This window comes from Oncorhynchus nerka, linkage group LG17, assembly GCF_034236695.1.
Source record: "Oncorhynchus nerka isolate Pitt River linkage group LG17, Oner_Uvic_2.0, whole genome shotgun sequence".
Lineage (NCBI taxonomy): Eukaryota > Metazoa > Chordata > Actinopteri > Salmoniformes > Salmonidae > Oncorhynchus > Oncorhynchus nerka.
In genome coordinates, this window is record NC_088412.1 from 26,796,099 (window position 1) to 26,818,902 (window position 22,804).

General features: G+C 35.9%; 4 protein-coding genes and 2 pseudogenes across 6 annotated transcripts in view; 5 read left to right on the plus strand and 1 right to left on the minus strand.

The window, feature by feature from the left end:
- The window catches only part of LOC115144992 (leucine-rich repeat-containing protein 7-like), a 155,404-nt gene that overhangs the window by 30,488 nt on the left and 102,112 nt on the right, over positions 1–22,804 (minus strand). For all 3 annotated transcript variants that reach the window (XM_065003090.1, XM_029686177.2, XM_065003091.1), the window contains exons 15-18: positions 6,872–6,996; positions 6,606–6,788; positions 6,234–6,368; positions 368–479 (exon numbers count right to left, since the gene is read on the minus strand). In XM_065003090.1, the coding sequence (XP_064859162.1) occupies positions 368–479; positions 6,234–6,368; positions 6,606–6,788; positions 6,872–6,996 (555 nt within the window). The remainder of the gene's footprint in view (positions 1–367; positions 480–6,233; positions 6,369–6,605; positions 6,789–6,871; positions 6,997–22,804) is intronic.
- On the plus strand, positions 9,298–11,055 carry LOC135561294 (glutamic acid-rich protein-like; annotated as a pseudogene).
- Positions 13,791–15,516, plus strand: LOC135561295 (glutamic acid-rich protein-like; the record flags this gene model as incomplete). The annotated part of the gene is made up of 3 exons (XM_065002736.1): positions 13,791–13,922; positions 14,151–14,579; positions 15,109–15,516. Coding segments are annotated over 3 exons (969 nt in total), but the record flags the coding sequence as incomplete, so codon positions are not given.
- On the plus strand, positions 16,100–17,645 carry LOC135561296 (glutamic acid-rich protein-like; the record flags this gene model as incomplete). Its single annotated transcript, XM_065002737.1, is given in 4 exon segments — positions 16,100–16,231; positions 16,325–16,753; positions 17,224–17,445; positions 17,448–17,645. Coding segments are annotated over 4 exon segments (981 nt in total), but the record flags the coding sequence as incomplete, so codon positions are not given.
- Positions 19,314–20,727, plus strand: LOC135561297 (glutamic acid-rich protein-like; annotated as a pseudogene).
- On the plus strand, positions 20,947–22,756 carry LOC135561298 (glutamic acid-rich protein-like; the record flags this gene model as incomplete). The annotated part of the gene is given in 4 exon segments (XM_065002738.1): positions 20,947–21,078; positions 21,298–21,351; positions 21,353–21,808; positions 22,349–22,756. Coding segments are annotated over 4 exon segments (1,050 nt in total), but the record flags the coding sequence as incomplete, so codon positions are not given.

The following is a 22,804-nucleotide window of genomic DNA, read 5'->3' on the forward strand; positions in this document are numbered from 1 at the left end:
GAGTGTTTTTACTGATAGATGGTCAGCCTCCCACCGATCGAGATATCAGCCCAAAATGGCCTGTAGCAACTAGTCAATCAGCTCACTCTGGTTTATCAGAGTGTGAGATTAAAAATACAGTATAGCCTCAGAATATAGATACTGGCTTTAAGACACATATACTGTATAGTGTAGTTCTTATAATTGGAACATACAGTAACAGCTCTTCTTCAACTGTCAAAGTTGACTGTAAATGCTCTAACATCACTGATAGGCTAATTTACAGCATTCAGATAGGGGAACAGAGGACAGTTATTGCATATCCTTAAATGATATTGGTTGTGTTTGTACTGAATTAGAATACCAGCGACAAAAGTTTGGGGCCTACCTTTCTTGTCTTTCCCCAGTAATACAACTTTTGGTTTGTACATGGCCGGTTCCACCAGGGTGGGCCTCATATCAGAGATACGGATGTCATTCGGAGAGCCGCCCATAGAATCCTGAGAAGAAAAATGTGTTATTACACAACAAAAGACAGAAACATAAAAACACACACACACACAGCTTCTTTAACACCTTACCGACTTAACTCAACAATTTTGGTGAGGTTCCTGAGGGAGGAACTAACTAAAGGACACAAATATCGTACATAACTGTTCATTATTGTACAAATCTTTCGTTCTGCCCCTGAACAGGCAGTTAACCCACTGTTCCTAGGCCGTCATTGAAAATAAGAATCTGTTCTTAACTGACTTGCCTAGTTAAAGAAAGGTCAAATAAAATAAAAAAATAAAAAAAATTGTACTGCTTGTATATATTGCACTCCTAGTGTCTACAGGAACTGATATATTTTCTCTATTTCTCAGTGGGGTCCACTGGAGCATGTCCTATCTGTGACTTCTTACTATCTTAGTGCCCTGAAGGCCAGCTGTTTGCTACAGGAGAGCCTGCTTCCCACACCTGATGTCCCACATCTGCAGCCCTGCTCTGCTCACTGTTCCCCCACAGGGCAGGCGGAGGTTGCTGAGCGAGGAGACACCACCAGCCCAGGTTGCCTGGCAATCCCCAGGAACCACATCCCAAGAACACCCACCACACAGCAGCGTCTTACTGACATACCTGAATCTCACTCCATTTCCTTTCGCTGTCATTTTTACAATGCAAATAAGTGGCGCAAGTGTAAAAAGAAGCTGCAACAATTTCCAATAGTCGTGTGGTATATGTTGTAAAAGCTATAATTTCATACTATGAGGGTTTAGCATGTTCAGTGCAGAAGTTAAATGACACGCAACGATGCTGTCGTGTAACGGTTGCATTCAAAGCTCAATTTGATATATATACACCTCCGTTTCAAGTATTCAAAGTGATTCAGTCCATTTTGACAGCTGCACCGTTTTCTGCTTTGGGTAAAAATGCCACCTTAAATCACTCCCAAGGTTATGTTTCCATAATTGACCAACACCTTCTCTGTGCCTGGGAGTAATTGACAAGGCAGGCTCGATGCTTTGACCACATCTCAAATGAATGCTGGATTAACTCATAACAAACAGCTGTGTAGAAACTGTAGTGTGTAATGCCACTAAGTGCTGGAGTTAGCCTTGGCACTGCCAGTCTTCTGCCCATTTGCACACAAAACTAACAGATATATAAGCTACACTACAATATACTGTATAAGCGGAGTTTTACCAGTCATGATCCACAGACTTTACATGAAACAATTCAAGTCCAGGTGTAGTACTGTACATTATATACATTACAGATCAACATATCTTTGCAATAGATAGTGTGGCTGTAAGCTTTCTTTCATCTTCATGGTTCATGCCAGTCAGACTTCGTTTCTCCAGATGTTTCATAGCCTTTGTCAGGGTGCACAGAGGCAGTGTGAAGTCACGCCAGCCGAGCCGTGGTTGAGCAGACTGCCTAATGTCTGATCTCACAGCAACTATGAGGCAGAAACAGGAAGAAGCTGTAACGGCTGATGATGTATTCTCTGGCTGTGGCAGCTTGGGAACCACGCGATGTAAAGAAATCTAAGCAAACAAACAAACACACATACAAACAAATACAAAATGTAGAGGAAGTGTTCATGGTTCTACAAAAAAAAGTATGTGTGAGGTAAAGAAGCATGGGTTATGGCATCAGCACCCCCCACCCAGTGCCCCAGTTCTCATTGCGTCACTCAAGGGTCTCTTTTCCTGGAGCTTTACGGGGGGAGACAGCATGAGGCAATCCAAAGCAGTAATGGACACAAAGCACACAGGACATTGCAGGTCTGTCAAAGGGCATTGCAGCTCTGTCAAAGAGAGGTAGCGTTATAGCAGAGTTTGCCAAGCACAGGAGGACCTTCCAGCTTTAATGAAAATACGTTGTTTCTAGCTGACACCTTGGAACCTATTTCTACTGGAAAAGGGATTCTATATGTATTTTTATCTTACAGTTAAAAACTACATTTAAAAAAATCCCCATATCATCTTAACTTAAATCTATGTTAAAAGGACTAACAACCAGCATAAATGTATTTGCACCCCTGATATTTAAAAAATATTTAACCTTTATTTTGACATGGAGTCAATGCTGCAACCAAGGTCTCTTTTCAAGCACCACAATACACATCAAAATACAACAAACACATTAAACTACACATTCATATGCACAACAAAATACACATTATTATACACAACAATAGGCAAAAATAAAAACAATCATAAAAAAGACACATTCTTCAGTAAAAAGGTCCTCTAACAACCGTCTGAAATGCAGTAAAGGCACCAATTGTGTACTGTAGATCATTCCACACATAAGGTGGAAGGAAATTATAGGCTGATTCACCTAACTCTCTAGACACCAAAGGAGTCTCCAGAGTTAACCAACCCTGTGAACAAGTTTGATAACTTGTCATTTTAAATCTTAATAGAGATGTTAAGTAAGTCGAAAGTTTGTGGAGCAGGGCTTTGTAAACAACAAGAGTGTAATGATGTGATCTACGTGACTTCAAAGAGGTCCAGTCAACCTTCTATTAAAGGATACAGTGAAGAGTAATAAAATGAAGGGCGCTATGAAAAACGGCATCCAAGGGCTTAAGAGTAGAGGCAGCTGCACTTTGATAAATAGTATCACCATAATCAAGAACAGGTAGAAAGGTTGACAGCACAATCTGCTTCCTGCTGACTAGAGAGAGACAAGAACGGTCTCTGTTAAAAAAAAAAAAAGCTAACTTTAAAGCTCAGTTGTATGTTTTTAAAACGATCAATCATTGTCAATCCAAATACCAAGGTATTTGTATGCAGGGACTCGTTCGATTATAGAACCATTCGATGAGTAAAGATGTAATCCATCTGAGACAATCTGGCGAAAACTTGAAAACAACACGTATTTAGTTTTGCCTGTATTAAGTATGAGTTATAAAATCAGTAAGGGATCCTGCACAAGTGCAAAATCAGACTGTAGCCTTGTCACAGCCAGGTCAGCACTCAGGCAATTGTGTACATAATAGTATCATCCGCATATATATTAAAAAACATTTTTTTAAACCGATTGACCAATATAAATAGTGAAAAGAACAGATCCTAGTATCAACCCCTGCGGAACACATTTGTAAATCAAGACTTAACCCCACCAATCACGATGGCCTGAGATTACAAAGAAATGACCGTAAAAAGATACAAGAGACAGTACATATTGTATGTCCTGCTTTATTCAGCTCCAGATGCTGGACACTTGACTCTGGGAACAGGCGTTTCGAGATTACCTATTCAGATCTAGCCTCTGAATACCATTGACATTTAACACGGACCTTTGCTCTGTTTGTTCAACAGCCTCTGCTGTTCATTGTACAGTATTTTTCTAGCCTTATCACAGCCAAAACTTCAGTGCCAGGTTACAATGAAAACAGCACCTCAGCAGACACTAACTCCTCTGCGTATTCAGAGAAAGAGAGCTAACGATTTAACAAAGACCCAGTTGAGGCCATCATGGGGGCTTTGAGGCTTCCAGATGAAAGGATCCTATGATCTCTGCAGGTTTTATTCACACCACCTCTAAAAAGCTTCCATGGCCCTGGATTTAATACATCATCCTCTCAAGCTCTGTCATGCCTGGCAGTATGTCAAAAACACTGAACCCTCCCACTGGGAAAAAAATTGGTTGGATCAATGTTGTTTCCATGTAATTTCAACCCAAAAATGAAATGTGATGATGTAGAATCAATGTGGAAAACTGATTGGATTTGCAAAAAGTTATCAACGTAAGGGAATTTACTATATTTTTCACCAACGTTTGTACCTAAAGTCAATGACAGGGTGACATTTGTGACTCGTTTCAAGGAAAATACGCCTTCACAGGAGAGGCAATGAACGCAATATTTATTTATTTATTTTAATCCAAATGCACCTTTGGACAGAAATGCCTTCTGGAACACGTGAACTTTCATGCACCTTAATAACAAATGTGTATGCCTGCGAATACGAATAAAACATTTCAATTACGAGCCTAGTTGGTTTAGCCATGGAAAAAGACAGGAACCTTCCAGCTAGCCATGATTGGTTGAGATAATGGATAGGCTGAACATGCCAGGAGATGAGATCAGAATAGTCTGCCATGTAGTGCGCTTCGGTCTATAACATGAGCTGCTTAGTATGTGTAAATGTGTCATTTATCTAAAGTGGCTTTTTTGAAAGACATCACGAAGAACTGCAAAAGTGTTGCTAAGGCTCTCCACTTTCTGGAGGCCCGACATTTGAAATCAGTGGAATGCCCGGTGAAAGCAGAGAATGATAGCTAAGGAAATTGAGAAAATTCAGGAGTTTGATTGCAAATGCGGAGGGAGTCGAAAGAGAACACAGAAGAAGGCTGTCGTGGGCAACCCTGGCATCTGTGGCAGAGGGAGAACGTTCATCCATAATCAATATAGCTACATTTTCAGACATTGTACGTTTCAAAAGTTACATGTATGATCTGTGTAGTAACATTACTCATATCTCAGAGACATTTGCATTGCTAGTTATAGCCTAATGCTAGCTAGCTAACATTGAACCTAGCTAACATTGAACCTAGCTAGTTGGTTAGCTTAGTAACATTATGATTTTGGATTATGAGTAACCATTTCACTGTACCGTTTACACCTTCTGTATTCTGTGAACGTGACAAATAAACTTTGATTTTACTTGATATAGTGTGTGTTTAGCAGGGATGTTAATGTGAAGAACAACATGACCTGCACGAAAGACAAATTAGGATTTAACGTTAGGCCAACGAGACAGTGTCCAAGTTCTAAAAATCTCCGGTAGAATGCCCTGCTTTTATTAACAAGCTAGAAACAAACCAAAACATTGTTTAGAAAGTTGCTTTTAGTTACCTTGTTTACTAGATAGACATACACTAAATTCATTTTTAAACGGATGGGTTTATTGGTGTTAAAATACACCAGTTATGCTATTTTGGACCATCATGCAGCCTGTTGTTTTTGTGTTCATACCTTTACATAACGACAATGAAAAGTTTGATGTCGGACGACAATAGAATGTTCATGATGTCACTGCAACAACTGTAGACATGTCTAGTATAAACCAGCCTTTAGTCTTGAAATCTTTGGTTGTATACTACCATACCCACTGTTCAGAACATGGCCTCACGTGGAATCCTTAAAGAGAAGGGTGGGCCTAAGGCTTAATAGGGTGTGAGTGTAGACAAAGAATGAGTGTAGACAAAGAAGGGCTGTCCAGTAGGTGTACCTAAAATTCAAGGGCCATTTTCTCAAAAGTGGGGTTACAAGTTTATCAACTTTCAAAGCAGAATCACTTTTCCATTGTTCCTCAACTGTAGTGTATGATATACCATTTTCAACCTCCGAGTCTCTACTTTTATCCAATCTAAAAAACACCATTTCAAATGTTGCTACACAAGACCGAATCGAGCCAGTCGTTCACATTTTTGGTTGATTTCACATTAGTTGACAACTGACGTCTGCGCCCAGTGGGCTGAGCCTACATTAATCTATATCTTTCGAAATTACGTTCAGTACAACTGGTCTCACCTCTACCGGAACTCTCACGTTGAAACAGAGGCAACTGAGGACAAGTAAATCTGACATAATCGCCTGAAAGAAACTTGAGGCTGCAGTGTAAACATTTATGTCATTACTCCCTCCCGCATCGTGCCCAATACAAACTGTTGTTTAGTTTGTTTTCCTGGTGTTACAAGAGTGTAATAAGTACAACCTTCTTAATAACATGTCCACAAAGAGATTGTTCCTGTACCTCTGAGCTCTCAGTCAGATCCTCCTTGTCCTTGCGCTTTGGGATGTCGATGGCAGAATTGTGGATTACACCCTGCTCTGTCATCTGAGTCTTGTTGAACTCTCTTTCTCTCTCTTTCATCTCTCTCTCCATCACCTGGAACAGGACACTCTGAGTGAAACATATTTATCCCATTCATCCAAAAATGTATGTATCTATGCATTTGTTTTTGTACACATATATATACACACATAAATACACACACACACACACACACACACACACACACACACACACACACACACACATATGAATGAGAGAGAGCAAGAGAGCAAGAGCGAGAGAGATGGTATGTGTGGGTCTCTGGGTGTGTGGTGTGACCTGGCCTGTTACCTCTTTGGGGGGCATGGGCCAGGGGGGCTCATACTGTTCTTGTTTTCGTGACTCCATATTGGTACCAGAGCAGTTAGTGCTGAGGGGATGCTGGTTCTTGCCCACCATGTTCTGCACTGACTTCACCATGTTCTTCAGATCCTCTGGGTACGGTGTAGGGTAGCGCTTCAGATTGATCTCAACCTGGACAGAGAGGACGGGCAAAAATAAGCGGGAATAACAAAATAAAAACAGTGAGAAACGCTCAACAAAAAGTCCTATGAAACCTTGACTTTTCCAGAGTTGTCCTCTTCCTCCTTCTTCTCCTCGAACTCAAAGGCCACAGTCATCCTCTGCTGACGCTGTTCCTCCCATAAGGTGGGGTTGAAACTGTCACTGTCTGACTGGTAGTCTACGGAGGATGGGCAGAGAGACAGGGAGGTGTCACTGACTTACTGTGCACTGGTCTCACACTGATGCGATTCTGACATGCTCACTTCACCACCAGCATACAGTGGCACATAACCTAACCAACTGTCAACTCCCTCAAAGTAGAGGTCTTCACAGGTTCAACAGACCTGAAATTCCCAGATCCGAGCAGTCGCAAGCGTCTACGGCCGGGTCTCAGGTATGTGCAATTAAAATGGATTTACCGACCGGACCCGATTTGACCCGTCATCTGTTAATTTAATGTGTGAGGTGATGATAACTGCACACGCTTATAATCTGTGTCAGCCAATTGCAACTCAATAAAGAGCATAGCTTATGTACAGCTGAAACTGCTTCCGGCTGCTCACCTCACGTGTGTCTGCTGTTGAGGAGAGAGAACGAAGAAGAGAGAAAGAGAGAAACAGAAGAAAGAGAAAAGAGAAAACGAGAGAGAAAACGAAGAAAGAACGAGAGATCGAGAAAAACGAGAGAGAAAACGAGAGAGAAAACGAAGAAGAACAGAAAACGAAGAAAGAAAGACAGAGAGAAGAGAGAAGAGAGAGAGAACGAAGAGAGAAAACAGAAGAAACAGAAAAAAGAGAGAAAGAAGAAGAAAAAAAACAGAAAAGAGAAAGAACAAGAGAGAAGAAAGAAAGAAAGAAGAGAAGCGAGAATGAGAGAAGAAAACAAGAGAGAGAGAGAAGAAGAAGAGAAGAAGAAGAAGAAGAAGAAGAAGAAGAAGAAGAAGAAGAAGAAGAAGAAGAAGAAGAAGAAGAAGAAGAAGAAGAAGAAGAAGAAAGAAGAAGAAGAAGAAGAAGAAGAAGAAGAAGAAGTTGTAAGAAGAAGAAGAAGAAGAAGAAGAAGAAGAAGAAGAAGAAGAAGAAGAAGAAGAAGAAGAAGAAGAAGAAGAAGAAGAAGAAGAAGAAGAAGAAGAAGAAGAAGAAGAAGAAGAAGAAGAAGAAGAAGAAGAAGAAGAAGAAGAAGAAGAAGAAGAAGAAGAAGAAGAAGAAGAAGAAGAAGAAGAAGAAGAAGAAGAAGAAGAAGAAGAAGAAGAAGAAGAAGAAGAAGAAGAAGAAGAAGAAGAAGAAGAAGAAGAAGAAGAAGAAGAAGAAGAAGAAGAAGAAGAAGAAGAAGAAGAAGAAGAAGAAGAAGAGAAGAAGAAGAAGAAGAAGAAGAAGAAGAAGAAGAAGAAGAAGAAGAAGAAGAAGAAGAAGAAGAAGAAGAAGAAGAAGAAGAAGAAGAAGAAGAAGAAGAAGAAGAAGAAGAAGAAGAAGAAGAAGAAGAAGAAGAAGAAGAAGAAGAAGAAGAAGAAGAAAGAAGAAGAAGAAGAAGAAGAAGAAGAAGAAGAAGAAGAAGAAGAAGAAGAAGAAGAAGAAGAAGAAGAAGAAGAAGAAGAAGAAGAAGAAGAAGAAGAAGAAGAAGAAGAAGAAGAAGAAGAAGAAGAAGAAGAAGAAGAAGAAGAAGAAGAAGAAGAAGAAGAAGAAGAAGAAGAAGAAGAAGAAGAAGAAGAAGAAGAAGAAGAAGAAGAAGAAGAAGAAGAAGAAGAAGAAGAAGAAGAAGAAGAAGAAGAAGAAGAAGAAGAAGAAGAAGAAGAAGAAGAAGAAGAAGAAGAAGAAGAAGAAGAAGAAGAAGAAGAAGAAGAAGAAGAAGAAGAAGAAGAAGAAGAAGAAGAAGAAGAAGAAGAAGAAGAAGAAGAAGAAGAAGAAGAAAGAAGAAGAAGAAGAAGAAGAAGAAGAAGAAGAAGAAGAAGAAGAAGAAGAAGAAGAAGAAGAAGAAGAAGAAGAAGAAGAAGAAGAAGAAGAAGAAGAAGAAGAAGAAGAAGAAGAAGAAGAAGAAGAAGAAGAAGAAGAAGAAGAAGAAGAAGAAGAAGAAGAAGAAGAAGAAGAAGAAGAAGAAGAAGAAGAAGAAGAAGAAGAAGAAGAAGAAAGAAGAAGAAGAAGAAGAAGAAGAAGAAGAAGAAGAAGAAGAAGAAGAAGAAGAAGAAGAAGAAGAAGAGAAGAAGAAGAAGAAGAAGAAGAAGAAGAAGAAGAAGAAGAAGAAGAAGAAGAAGAAGAAGAAGAAGAAGAAGAAGAAGAAGAAGAAGAAGAAGAAGAAGAAGAAGAAGAAGAAGAAGAAGAAGAAGAAGAAGAAGAAAGAAGAAGAAGAAGAAGAAGAAGAAGAAGAAAAGAAGAAGAAGAAGAAGAAGAAGAAGAAGAAGAAGAAGAAGAAGAAGAAGAAGAAGAAGAAGAAGAAGAAGAAGAAGAAGAAGAAGAAGAAGAAGAAGAAGAAGAAGAAGAAGAAGAAGAAGAAGAAGAAGAAGAAGAAGAAGAAGAAGAAGAAGAAGAAGAAGAAGAAGAAGAAGAAGAAGAAGAAGAAGAAGAAGAAGAAGAAGAAGAAGAAGAAGAAGAAGAAGAAGAAGAAGAAGAAGAAGAAGAAGAAGAAGAAGAAGAAGAAGAAGAAGAAGAAGAAGAAGAAGAAGAAGAAGAAGAAGAAGAAGAAGAAGAAGAAGAAGAAGAAGAAGAAGAAGAAGAAGAAGAAGAAGAAGAAGAAGAAGAAGAAGAAGAAGAAGAAGAAGAAGAAGAAGAAGAAGAAGAAGAAGAAGAAGAAGAAGAAGAAGAAGAAGAAGAAGAAGAAGAAGAAGAAGAAGAAGAAGAAGAAGAAGAAGAGAAGAAGAAGAAGAAGAAGAAGAAGAAGAAGAAGAAGAAGAAGAAGAAGAAGAAGAAGAAGAAGAAGAAGAAGAAGAAGAAGAAGAAGAAGAAGAAGAAGAAGAAGAAGAAGAAGAAGAAGAAGAAGAAGAAGAAGAAGAAGAAGAAGAAGAAGAAGAAGAAGAAGAAGAAGAAGAAGAAGAAGAAGAAGAAGAAGAAGAAGAAGAAGAAGAAGAAGAAGAAGAAGAAGAAGAAGAAGAAGAAAGAAGAAGAAGAAGAAGAAGAAGAAGAAGAAGAAGAAGAAGAAGAAGAAGAAGAAGAAGAAGAAGAAGAAGAAGAAGAAGAAGAAGAAGAAGAAGAAGAAAGAAGAAGAAGAAGAAGAAGAAGAAGAAGAAGAAGAAGAAGAAGAAGAAGAAGAAGAAGAAGAAGAAGAAGAAGAAGAAGAAGAAGAAGAAGAAGAAGAAGAAGAAGAAGAAGAAGAAGAAGAAGAAGAAGAAGAAGAAGAAGAAGAAGAAGAAGAAGAAGAAGAAGAAGAAGAAGAAGAAGAAGAAGAAGAAGAAGAAGAAGAAGAAGAAGAAGAAGAAGAAGAAGAAGAAGAAGAAGAAGAAGAAGAAGAAGAAGAAGAAGAAGAAGAAGAAGAAGAAGAAGAAGAAGAAGAAGAAGAAGAAGAAGAAGAAGAAGAAGAAGAAGAAGAAGAAGAAGAAGAAGAAGAAGAAGAAGAAGAAGAAGAAGAAGAAGAAGAAGAAGAAGAAGAAGAAGAAGAAGAAGAAGAAGAAGAAGAAGAAGAAGAAGAAGAAGAAGAAGAAGAAGAAGAAGAAGAAGAAGAAGAAGAAGAAGAAGAAGAAGAAGAAGAAGAAGAAGAAGAAGAAGAAGAAGAAGAAGAAGAAGAAGAAGAAGAAGAAGAAGAAGAAGAAGAAGAAGAAGAAGAAGAAGAAGAAGAAGAAGAAGAAGAAGAAGAAGAAGAAGAAGAAGAAGAAGAAGAAGAAGAAGAAGAAGAAGAAGAAGAAGAAGAAGAAGAAGAAGAAGAAGAAGAAGAAGAAGAAGAAGAAGAAGAAGAAGAAGAAGAAGAAGAAGAAGAAGAAGAAGAAGAAGAAGAAGAAGAAGAAGAAGAAGAAGAAGAAGAAGAAGAAGAAGAAGAAGAAGAAGAAGAAGAAGAAGAAGAAGAAGAAGAAGAAGAAGAAGAAGAAGAAGAAGAAGAAGAAGAAGAAGAAGAAGAAGAAGAAGAAGAAGAAGAAGAAGAAGAAGAAGAAGAAGAAGAAGAAGAAGAAGAAGAAGAAGAAGAAGAAGAAGAAGAAGAAGAAGAAGAAGAAGAAGAAGAAGAAGAAGAAGAAGAAGAAGAAGAAGAAGAAGAAGAAGAAGAAGAAGAAGAAGAAGAAGAAGAAGAAGAAGAAGAAGAAGAAGAAGAAGAGAAGAAGAAGAAGAAGAAGAAGAAGAAGAAGAAGAAGAAGAAGAAGAAGAAGAAGAAGAAGAAGAAGAAGAAGAAGAAGAAGAAAGAAGAAGAAGAAGAAGAAGAAGAAGAAGAAGAAGAAGAAGAAGAAGAAGAAGAAGAAGAAGAAGAAGAAGAAGAAGAAGAAGAAGAAGAAGAAGAAGAAGAAGAAGAAGAAGAAGAAGAAGAAGAAGAAGAAGAAGAAGAAGAAGAAGAAGAAGAAGAAGAAGAAGAAGAAGAAGAAGAAGAAGAAGAAGAAGAAGAAGAAGAAGAAGAAGAAGAAGAAGAAGAAGAAGAAGAAGAAGAAGAAGAAGAAGAAGAAGAAGAAGAAGAAGAAGAAGAAGAAGAAGAAGAAGAAGAAGAAGAAGAAGAAGAAGAAGAAGAAGAAGAAGAAGAAGAAGAAGAAGAAGAAGAAGAAGAAGAAGAAGAAGAAGAAGAAGAAGAAGAAGAAGAAGAAGAAGAAGAAGAAGAAGAAGAAGAAGAAGAAGAAGAAGAAGAAGAAGAAGAAGAAGAAGAAGAAGAGAAGAAGAAGAAGAAGAAGAAGAAGAAGAAGAAGAAGAAGAAGAAGAAGAAGAAGAAGAAGAAGAAGAAGAAGAAGAAGAAGAAGAAGAAGAAGAAGAAGAAGAAGAAGAAGAAGAAGAAGAAGAAGAAGAAGAAGAAGAAGAAGAAGAAGAAGAAGAAGAAGAAGAAGAAGAAGAAGAAGAAGAAGAAGAAGAAGAAGAAGAAGAAGAAGAAGAAGAAGAAGAAGAAGAAGAAGAAGAAGAAGAAGAAGAAGAAGAAGAAGAAGAAGAAGAAGAAGAAGAAGAAGAAGAAGAAGAAGAAGAAGAAGAAGAAGAAGAAGAAGAAGAAGAAGAAGAAGAAGAAGAAGAAGAAGAAGAAGAAGAAGAAGAAGAAGAAGAAGAAGAAGAAGAAGAAGAAGAAGAAGAAGAAGAAGAAGAAGAAGAAGAAGAAGAAGAAGAAGAAGAAGAAGAAGAAGAAGAAGAAGAAGAAGAAGAAGAAGAAGAAGAAGAAGAAGAAGAAGAAGAAGAAGAAGAAGAAGAAGAAGAAGAAGAAGAAGAAGAAGAAGAAGAAGAAGAAGAAGAAGAAGAAGAAGAAGAAGAAGAAGAAGAAGAAGAAGAAGAAGAAGAAGAAGAAGAAGAAGAAGAAGAAGAAGAAGAAGAAGAAGAAGAAGAAGAAGAAGAAGAAGAAGAAGAAGAAGAAGAAGAAGAAGAAGAAGAAGAAGAAGAAGAAGAAGAAGAAGAAGAAGAAGAAGAAGAAGAAGAAGAAGAAGAAGAAGAAGAAGAAGAAGAAGAAGAAGAAGAAGAAGAAGAAGAAGAAGAAGAAGAAGAAGAAGAAGAAGAAGAAGAAGAAGAAGAAGAAGAAGAAGAAGAAGAAGAAGAAGAAGAAGAAGAAGAAGAAGAAGAAGAAGAAGAAGAAGAAGAAGAAGAAGAAGAAGAAGAAGAAGAAGAAGAAGAAGAAGAAGAAGAAGAAGAAGAAGAAGAAGAAGAAGAAGAAGAAGAAGAAGAAGAAGAAGAAGAAGAAGAAGAAGAAGAAGAAGAAGAAGAAGAAGAAGAAGAAGAAGAAGAAGAAGAAGAAGAAGAAGAAGAAGAAGAAGAAGAAGAAGAAGAAGAAGAAGAAGAAGAAGAAGAAGAAGAAGAAGAAGAAAAGAAGAAGAAGAAGAAGAAGAAGAAGAAGAAGAAGAAGAAGAAGAAGAAGAAGAAGAAGAAGAAGAAGAAGAAGAAGAAGAAGAAGAAGAAGAAGAAGAAGAAGAAGAAGAAGAAGAAGAAGAAGAAGAAGAAGAAGAAGAAGAAGAAGAAGAAGAAGAAGAAGAAGAAGAAGAAGAAGAAGAAGAAGAAGAAGAAGAAGAAGAAGAAGAAGAAGAAGAAGAAGAAGAAGAAGAAGAAGAAGAAGAAGAAGAAGAAGAAGAAGAAGAAGAAGAAGAAGAAGAAGAAGAAGAAGAAGAAGAAGAAGAAGAAGAAGAAGAAGAAGAAGAAGAAGAAGAAGAAGAAGAAGAAGAAGAAGAAGAAGAAGAAGAAGAAGAAGAAGAAGAAGAAGAAGAAGAAGAAGAAGAAGAAGAAGAAGAAGAAGAAGAAGAAGAAGAAGAAGAAGAAGAAGAAGAAGAAGAAGAAGAAGAAGAAGAAGAAGAAGAAGAAGAAGAAGAAGAAGAAGAAGAAGAAGAAGAAGAAGAAGAAGAAGAAGAAGAAGAAGAAGAAGAAGAAGAAGAAGAAGAAGAAGAAGAAGAAGAAGAAGAAGAAGAAGAAGAAGAAGAAGAAGAAGAAGAAGAAGAAGAAGAAGAAGAAGAAGAAGAAGAAGAAGAAGAAGAAGAAGAAGAAGAAGAAGAAGAAGAAGAAGAAGAAGAAGAAGAAGAAGAAGAAGAAGAAGAAGAAGAAGAAGAAGAAGAAGAAGAAGAAGAAGAAGAAGAAGAAGAAGAAGAAGAAGAAGAAGAAGAAGAAGAAGAAGAAGAAGAAGAAGAAGAAGAAGAAGAAGAAGAAGAAGAAGAAGAAGAAGAAGAAGAAGAAGAAGAAGAAGAAGAAGAAGAAGAAGAAGAAGAAGAAGAAGAAGAAGAAGAAGAAGAAGAAGAAGAAGAAGAAGAAGAAGAAGAAGAAGAAGAAGAAGAAGAAGAAGAAGAAGAAGAAGAAGAAGAAGAAGAAGAAGAAGAAGAAGAAGAAGAAGAAGAAGAAGAAGAAGAAGAAGAAGAAGAAGAAGAAGAAGAAGAAGAAGAAGAAGAAGAAGAAGAAGAAGAAGAAGAAGAAGAAGAAGAAGAAGAAGAAGAAGAAGAAGAAGAAGAAGAAGAAGAAGAAGAAGAAGAAGAAGAAGAAGAAGAAGAAGAAGAAGAAGAAGAAGAAGAAGAAGAAGAAGAAGAAGAAGAAGAAGAAGAAGAAGAAGAAGAAGAAGAAGAAGAAGAAGAAGAAGAAGAAGAAGAAGAAGAAGAAGAAGAAGAAGAAGAAGAAGAAGAAGAAGAAGAAGAAGAAGAAGAAGAAGAAGAAGAAGAAGAAGAAGAAGAAGAAGAAGAAGAAGAAGAAGAAGAAGAAGAAGAAGAAGAAGAAGAAGAAGAAGAAGAAGAAGAAGAAGAAGAAGAAGAAGAAGAAGAAGAAGAAGAAGAAGAAGAAGAAGAAGAAGAAGAAGAAGAAGAAGAAGAAGAAGAAGAAGAAGAAGAAGAAGAAGAAGAAGAAGAAGAAGAAGAAGAAGAAGAAGAAGAAGAAGAAGAAGAAGAAGAAGAAGAAGAAGAAGAAGAAGAAGAAGAAGAAGAAGAAGAAGAAGAAGAAGAAGAAGAAGAAGAAGAAGAAGAAGAAGAAGAAGAAGAAGAAGAAGAAGAAGAAAGAAGAAGAAGAAGAAGAAGAAGAAGAAGAAGAAGAAGAAGAAGAAGAAGAAGAAGAAGAAGAAGAAGAAGAAGAAGAAGAAGAAGAAGAAGAAGAAGAAGAAGAAGAAGAAGAAGAAGAAGAAGAAGAAGAAGAAGAAGAAGAAGAAGAAGAAGAAGAAGAAGAAGAAGAAGAAGAAGAAGAAGAAGAAGAAGAAGAAGAAGAAGAAGAAGAAGAAGAAGAAGAAGAAGAAGAAGAAGAAGAAGAAGAAGAAGAAGAAGAAGAAGAAGAAGAAGAAGAAGAAGAAGAAGAAGAAGAAGAAGAAGAAGAAGAAGAAGAAGAAGAAGAAGAAGAAGAAGAAGAAGAAGAAGAAGAAGAAGAAGAAGAAGAAGAAGAAGAAGAAGAAGAAGAAGAAGAAGAAGAAGAAGAAGAAGAAGAAGAAGAAGAAGAAGAAGAAGAAGAAGAAGAAGAAGAAGAAGAAGAAGAAGAAGAAGAAGAAGAAGAAGAAGAAGAAGAAGAAAGAAGAAGAAGAAGAAGAAGAAGAAGAAGAAGAAGAAGAAGAAGAAGAAGAAGAAGAAGAAGAAGAAGAAGAAGAAGAAGAAGAAGAAGAAGAAGAAGAAGAAGAAGAAGAAGAAGAAGAAGAAGAAGAAGAAGAAGAAGAAGAAGAAGAAGAAGAAGAAGAAGAAGAAGAAGAAGAAGAAGAAGAAGAAGAAGAAGAAGAAGAAGAAGAAGAAGAAGAAGAAGAAGAAGAAGAAGAAGAAGAAGAAGAAGAAGAAGAAGAAGAAGAAGAAGAAGAAGAAGAAGAAGAAGAAGAAGAAGAAGAAGAAGAAGAAGAAGAAGAAGAAGAAGAAGAAGAAGAAGAAGAAGAAGAAGAAGAAGAAGAAGAAGAAGAAGAAGAAGAAGAAGAAGAAGAAGAAGAAGAAGAAGAAGAAGAAGAAGAAGAAGAAGAAGAAGAAGAAGAAGAAGAAGAAGAAGAAGAAGAAGAAGAAGAAGAAGAAGAAGAAGAAGAAGAAGAAGAAGAAGAAGAAGAAGAAGAAGAAGAAGAAGAAGAAGAAGAAGAAGAAGAAGAAGAAGAAGAAGAAGAAGAAGAAGAAGAAGAAGAAGAAGAAGAAGAAGAAGAAGAAGAAGAAGAAGAAGAAGAAGAAGAAGAAGAAGAAGAAGAAGAAGAAGAAGAAGAAGAAGAAGAAGAAGAAGAAGAAGAAGAAGAAGAAGAAGAAGAAGAAGAAGAAGAAGAAGAAGAAGAAGAAGAAGAAGAAGAAGAAGAAGAAGAAGAAGAAGAAGAAGAAGAAGAAGAAGAAGAAGAAGAAGAAGAAGAAGAAGAAGAAGAAGAAGAAGAAGAAGAAGAAGAAGAAGAAGAAGAAGAAGAAGAAGAAGAAGAAGAAGAAGAAAGAAGAAGAAGAAGAAGAAGAAGAAGAAGAAGAAGAAGAAGAAGAAGAAGAAGAAGAAGAAGAAGAAGAAGAAGAAAGAAGAAGAAGAAGAAGAAGAAGAAGAAGAAGAAGAAGAAGAAGAAGAAGAAGAAGAAGAAGAAGAAGAAGAAGAAGAAGAAGAAGAAGAAGAAGAAGAAGAAGAAGAAGAAGAAGAAGAAGAAGAAGAAGAAGAAGAAGAAGAAGAAGAAGAAGAAGAAGAAGAAGAAGAAGAAGAAGAAGAAGAAGAAGAAGAAGAAGAAGAAGAAGAAAGAAGAAGAAGAAGAAGAAGAAGAAGAAGAAGAAGAAGAAGAAGAAGAAGAAGAAGAAGAAGAAGAAGAAGAAGAAGAAGAAGAAGAAGAAGAAGAAGAAGAAGAAGAAGAAGAAGAAGAAGAAGAAGAAGAAGAAGAAGAAGAAGAAGAAGAAGAAGAAGAAGAAGAAGAAGAAGAAGAAGAAGAAGAAGAAGAAGAAGAAGAAGAAGAAGAAGAAGAAGAAGAAGAAGAAGAAGAAGAAGAAGAAGAAGAAGAAGAAGAAGAAGAAGAAGAAGAAGAAGAAGAAGAAGAAGAAGAAGAAGAAGAAGAAGAAGAAGAAGAAGAAGAAGAAGAAGAAGAAGAAGAAGAAGAAGAAGAAGAAGAAGAAGAAGAAGAAGAAGAAGAAGAAGAAGAAGAAGAAGAAGAAGAAGAAGAAGAAGAAGAAGAAGAAGAAGAAGAAGAAGAAGAAGAAGAAGAAGAAGAAGAAGAAGAAGAAGAAGAAGAAGAAGAAGAAGAAGAAGAAGAAGAAGAAGAAGAAGAAAGAAGAAGAAGAAGAAGAAGAAGAAGAAGAAGAAGAAGAAGAAGAAGAAGAAGAAGAAGAAGAAGAAGAAGAAGAAGAAGAAGAAGAAGAAGAAGAAGAAGAAGAAGAAGAAGAAGAAGAAGAAGAAGAAGAAGAAGAAGAAGAAGAAGAAGAAGAAGAAGAAGAAGAAGAAGAAGAAGAAGAAGAAGAAGAAGAAGAAGAAGAAGAAGAAGAAGAAGAAGAAGAAGAAGAAGAAGAAGAAGAAGAAGAAGAAGAAGAAGAAGAAGAAGAAGAAGAAGAAGAAGAAGAAGAAGAAGAAGAAGAAGAAGAAGAAGAAGAAGAAGAAGAAGAAGAAGAAGAAGAAGAAGAAGAAGAAGAAGAAGAAGAAGAAGAAGAAGAAGAAGAAGAAGAAGAAGAAGAAGAAGAAGAAGAAGAAGAAGAAGAAGAAGAAGAAGAAGAAGAAGAAGAAGAAAGAAGAAGAAGAAGAAGAAGAAGAAGAAGAAGAAGAAGAAGAAGAAGAAGAAGAAGAAGAAGAAGAAGAAGAAGAAGAAGAAGAAGAAGAAGAAGAAGAAGAAGAAGAAGAAGAAGAAGAAGAAGAAGAAGAAGAAGAAGAAGAAGAAGAAGAAGAAGAAGAAGAAGAAGAAGAAGAAGAAGAAGAAGAAGAAGAAGAAGAAGAAGAAGAAGAAGAAGAAGAAGAAGAAGAAGAAGAAGAAGAAGAAGAAGAAGAAGAAGAAGAAGAAGAAGAAGAAGAAGAAGAAGAAGAAGAAGAAGAAGAAAGAAGAAGAAGAAGAAGAAGAAGAAGAAGAAGAAGAAGAAGAAGAAGAAGAAGAAGAAGAAGAAGAAGAAGAAGAAGAAGAAGAAGAAGAAGAAGAAGAAGAAGAAGAAGAAGAAGAAGAAGAAGAAGAAGAAGAAGAAGAAGAAGAAGAAGAAGAAAAGAAGAAGAAGAAGAAGAAGAAGAAGAAGAAGAAGAAGAAGAAGAAGAAGAAGAAGAAGAAGAAGAAGAAGAAGAAGAAGAAGAAGAAGAAGAAGAAGAAGAAGAAGAAGAAGAAGAAGAAGAAGAAGAAGAAGAAGAAGAAGAAGAAGAAGAAGAAGAAGAAGAAGAAGAAGAAGAAGAAGAAGAAAGAAAGAAGAAGAAGAAGAAGAAGAAGAAGAAGAAGAAGAAGAAGAAGAAGAAGAAGAAGAAGAAGAAGAAGAAGAAGAGAAGAAGAAGAAGAAGAAGAAGAAGAAGAAGAAGAAGAAGAAGAAGAAGAAGAAGAAGAAGAAGAAGAAGAAGAAGAAGAAGAAGAAGAAGAAGAAGAAGAAGAAGAAGAAGAAGAAGAAGAAGAAGAAGAAGAAGAAGAAGAAGAAGAAGAAGAAGAAAGAAGAAGAAGAAGAAGAAGAAGAAGAAGAAGAAGAAGAAGAAGAAGAAGAAGAAGAAGAAGAAGAAGAAGAAGAAGAAGAAGAAGAAGAAGAAGAAGAAGAAGAAGAAGAAGAAGAAGAAGAAGAAGAAGAAGAAGAAGAAGAAGAAGAAGAAGAAGAAGAAGAAGAAGAAGAAGAAGAAGAAGAAGAAGAAGAAGAAGAAGAAGAAGAAGAAGAAGAAGAAGAAGAAGAAGAAGAAGAAGAAGAAGAAGAAGAAGAAGAAGAAGAAGAAGAAGAAGAAGAAGAAGAAGAAGAAGAAGAAGAAGAAGAAGAAGAAGAAGAAGAAGAAGAAGAAGAAGAAGAAGAAGAAGAAGAAGAAGAAGAAGAAGAAGAAGAAGAAGAAGAAGAAGAAGAAGAAGAAGAAGAAGAAGAAGAAGAAGAAGAAGAAGAAGAAGAAGAAGAAGAAGAAGAAGAAGAAGAAGAAGAAGAAGAAGAAGAAGAAGAAGAAGAAGAAGAAGAAGAAGAAGAAGAAGAAGAAGAAGAAGAAGAAGAAGAAGAAGAAGAAGAAGAAGAAGAAGAAGAAGAAGAAGAAGAAGAAGAAGAAGAAGAAGAAGAAGAAGAAGAAGAAGAAGAAGAAGAAGAAGAAGAAGAAGAAGAAGAAGAAGAAGAAGAAGAAGAAGAAGAAGAAGAAGAAGAAGAAGAAGAAGAAGAAGAAGAAGAAGAAGAAGAAGAAGAAGAAGAAGAAGAAGAAGAAGAAGAAGAAGAAGAAGAAGAAGAAGAAGAAGAAGAAGAAAGAAGAAGAAGAAGAAGAAGAAGAAGAAGAAGAAGAAGAAGAAGAAGAAGAAGAAGAAGAAGAAGAAGAAGAAGAAGAAGAAGAAGAAGAAGAAGAAGAAGAAGAAGAAGAAGAAGAAGAAGAAGAAGAAGAAGAAGAAGAAGAAGAAGAAGAAGAAGAAGAAGAAGAAGAAGAAGAAGAAGAAGAAGAAGAAGAAGAAGAAGAAGAAGAAGAAGAAGAAGAAGAAGAAGAAGAAGAAGAAGAAGAAGAAGAAGAAGAAGAAGAAGAAGAAAGAAGAAGAAGAAGAAGAAGAAGAAGAAGAAGAAGAAGAAGAAGAAGAAGAAGAAGAAGAAGAAGAAGAAGAAGAAGAAGAAGAAGAAGAAGAAGAAGAAGAAAGAAGAAGAAGAAGAAGAAGAAGAAGAAGAAGAAGAAGAAGAAGAAGAAGAAGAAGAAGAAGAAGAAGAAGAAGAAGAAGAAGAAGAAGAAGAAGAAGAAGAAGAAGAAGAAGAAGAAGAAGAAGAAGAAGAAGAAGAAGAAGAAGAAGAAGAAGAAGAAGAAGAAGAAGAAGAAGAAGAAGAAGAAGAAGAAGAAGAAGAAGAAGAAGAAGAAGAAGAAGAAGAAGAAGAAGAAGAAGAAGAAGAAGAAGAAGAAGAAGAAGAAGAAGAAGAAGAAGAAGAAGAAGAAGAAGAAGAAGAAGAAGAAGAAGAAGAAGAAGAAGAAGAAGAAGAAGAAGAAGAAGAAGAAGAAGAAGAAGAAGAAGAAGAAGAAGAAGAAGAAGAAGAAGAAGAAGAAGAAGAAGAAGAAGAAGAAGAAGAAGAAGAAGAAGAAGAAGAAGAAGAAGAAGAAGAAGAAGAAGAAGAAGAAGAAGAAGAAGAAGAAAGAAGAAGAAGAAGAAGAAGAAGAAGAAGAAGAAGAAGAAGAAGAAGAAGAAGAAGAAGAAGAAGAAGAAGAAGAAGAAGAAGAAGAAGAAGAAGAAGAAGAAGAAGAAGAAGAAGAAGAAGAAGAAGAAGAAGAAGAAGAAGAAGAAGAAGAAGAAGAAGAAGAAGAAGAAGAAGAAGAAGAAGAAGAAGAAGAAGAAGAAGAAGAAGAAGAAGAAGAAGAAGAAGAAGAAGAAGAAGAAGAAGAAGAAGAAGAAGAAGAAGAAGAAGAAGAAGAAGAAGAAGAAGAAGAAGAAGAAGAAGAAGAAGAAGAAGAAGAAGAAGAAGAAGAAGAAGAAGAAGAAGAAGAAGAAGAAGAAGAAGAAGAAGAAGAAGAAGAAGAAGAAGAAGAAGAAGAAGAAAGAAGAAGAAGAAGAAGAAGAAGAAGAAGAAGAAGAAGAAGAAGAAGAAGAAGAAGAAGAAGAAGAAGAAGAAGAAGAAGAAGAAGAAGAAGAAGAAGAAGAAGAAGAAGAAGAAGAAGAAGAAGAAGAAGAAGAAGAAGAAGAAGAAGAAGAAGAAGAAGAAGAAGAAGAAGAAGAAGAAGAAGAAGAAGAAGAAGAAAGAAGAAGAAGAAGAAGAAGAAGAAGAAGAAGAAGAAGAAGAAGAAGAAGAAGAAGAAGAAGAAGAAGAAGAAGAAGAAGAAGAAGAAGAAGAAGAAGAAAGAAGAAGAAGAAGAAGAAGAAGAAGAAGAAGAAGAAGAAGAAGAAGAAGAAGAAGAAGAAGAAGAAGAAGAAGAAGAAGAAGAAGAAGAAGAAGAAGAAGAAGAAGAAGAAGAAGAAGAAGAAGAAGAAGAAGAAGAAGAAGAAGAAGAAGAAGAAGAAGAAGAAGAAGAAGAAGAAGAAGAAGAAGAAGAAGAAGAAGAAGAAGAAGAAGAAGAAGAAGAAGAAGAAGAAAGAAGAAGAAGAAGAAGAAGAAGAAGAAGAAGAAGAAGAAGAAGAAGAAGAAGAAGAAGAAGAAGAAGAAGAAGAAGAAGAAGAAGAAGAAGAAGAAGAAGAAGAAGAAGAAGAAGAAGAAGAAGAAGAAGAAGAAGAAGAAGAAGAAGAAGAAGAAGAAGAAGAAGAAGAAGAAGAAGAAGAAGAAGAAGAAGAAGAAGAAGAAGAAGAAGAAGAAGAAGAAGAAGAAGAAGAAGAAGAAGAAGAAGAAGAAGAAGAAGAAGAAGAAGAAGAAGAAGAAGAGAAGAAGAAGAAGAAGAAGAAGAAGAAGAAGAAGAAGAAGAAGAAGAAGAAGAAGAAGAAGAAGAAGAAGAAGAAGAAGAAGAAGAAGAAGAAGAAGAAGAAGAAGAAGAAGAAGAAGAAGAAGAAGAAGAAGAAGAAGAAGAAGAAGAAGAAGAAGAAGAAGAAGAAGAAGAAGAAGAAGAAGAAGAAGAAGAAGAAGAAGAAGAAGAAGAAGAAGAAGAAGAAGAAGAAGAAGAAGAAGAAGAAGAAGAAGAAGAAGAAGAAGAAGAAGAAGAAGAAGAAGAAGAAGAAGAAGAAGAAGAAGAAGAAGAAGAAGAAGAAGAAGAAGAAGAAGAAGAAGAAGAAGAAGAAGAAGAAGAAGAAAGAAGAAGAAGAAGAAGAAGAAGAAGAAGAAGAAGAAGAAGAAGAAGAAGAAGAAGAAGAAGAAGAAGAAGAAGAAGAAGAAGAAGAAGAAGAAGAAGAAGAAGAAGAAGAAGAAGAAGAAGAAGAAGAAGAAGAAGAAGAAGAAGAAGAAGAAGAAGAAGAAGAAGAAGAAGAAGAAGAAGAAGAAGAAGAAGAAGAAGAAGAAGAAGAAGAAGAAGAAGAAGAAGAAGAAGAAGAAGAAGAAGAAGAAGAAGAAGAAGAAGAAGAAGAAGAAGAAGAAGAAGAAGAAGAAGAAGAAGAAGAAGAAGAAGAAGAAGAAGAAGAAGAAGAAGAAGAAGAAGAAGAAGAAGAAGAAGAAGAAGAAGAAGAAGAAGAAGAAGAAGAAGAAGAAGAAGAAGAAGAAGAAGAAGAAGAAGAAGAAGAAGAAGAAGAAGAAGAAGAAGAAGAAGAAGAAGAAGAAGAAGAAGAAGAAGAAGAAGAAGAAGAAGAAGAAGAAGAAGAAGAAGAAGAAGAAGAAGAAAGAAGAAGAAGAAGAAGAAGAAGAAGAAGAAGAAGAAGAAGAAGAAGAAGAAGAAGAAGAAGAAGAAGAAGAAGAAGAAGAAGAAGAAGAAGAAGAAGAAGAAGAAGAAGAAGAAGAAGAAGAAGAAGAAGAAGAAGAAGAAGAAGAAGAAGAAGAAGAAGAAGAAGAAGAAGAAGAAGAAGAAGAAGAAGAAGAAGAAGAAGAAGAAGAAGAAGAAGAAGAAGAAGAAGAAGAAGAAGAAGAAGAAGAAGAAGAAGAAGAAGAAGAAGAAGAAGAAGAAGAAGAAGAAGAAGAAGAAGAAGAAGAAGAAGAAGAAGAAGAAGAAGAAGAAGAAGAAGAAGAAGAAGAAGAAGAAGAAGAAGAAGAAGAAGAAGAAGAAGAAGAAGAAGAAGAAGAAGAAGAAGAAGAAGAAGAAGAAGAAGAAGAAGAAGAAGAAGAAGAAGAAGAAGAAGAAGAAGAAGAAGAAGAAGAAGAAGAAGAAGAAGAAGAAGAAGAAGAAGAAGAAGAAGAAGAAGAAGAAGAAGAAGAAGAAGAAGAAGAAGAAGAAGAAGAAGAAGAAGAAGAAGAAGAAGAAGAAGAAGAAGAAGAAGAAGAAGAAGAAGAAGAAGAAGAAGAAGAAGAAGAAGAAGAAGAAGAAGAAGAAGAAGAAGAAGAAGAAGAAGAAGAAGAAGAAGAAGAAGAAGAAGAAGAAGAAGAAGAAGAAGAAGAAGAAGAAGAAGAAGAAGAAGAAGAAGAAGAAGAAGAAGAAGAAGAAGAAGAAGAAGAAGAAGAAGAAGAAGAAGAAGAAGAAGAAGAAGAAGAAGAAGAAGAAGAAGAAGAAGAAGAAGAAGAAGAAGAAGAAGAAGAAGAAGAAGAAGAAGAAGAAGAAGAAGAAGAAGAAGAAGAAGAAGAAGAAGAAGAAGAAGAAGAAGAAGAAGAAGAAGAAGAAGAAGAAGAAGAAGAAGAAGAAGAAGAAGAAGAAGAAGAAGAAGAAGAAGAAGAAGAAGAAGAAGAAGAAGAAGAAGAAGAAGAAGAAGAAGAAGAAGAAGAAGAAGAAGAAGAAGAAGAAGAAGAAGAAGAAGAAGAAGAAGAAGAAGAAGAAGAAGAAGAAGAAGAAGAAGAAGAAGAAGAAGAAGAAGAAGAAGAAGAAGAAGAAGAAGAAGAAGAAGAAGAAGAAGAAGAAGAAGAAGAAGAAGAAGAAGAAGAAGAAGAAGAAGAAGAAGAA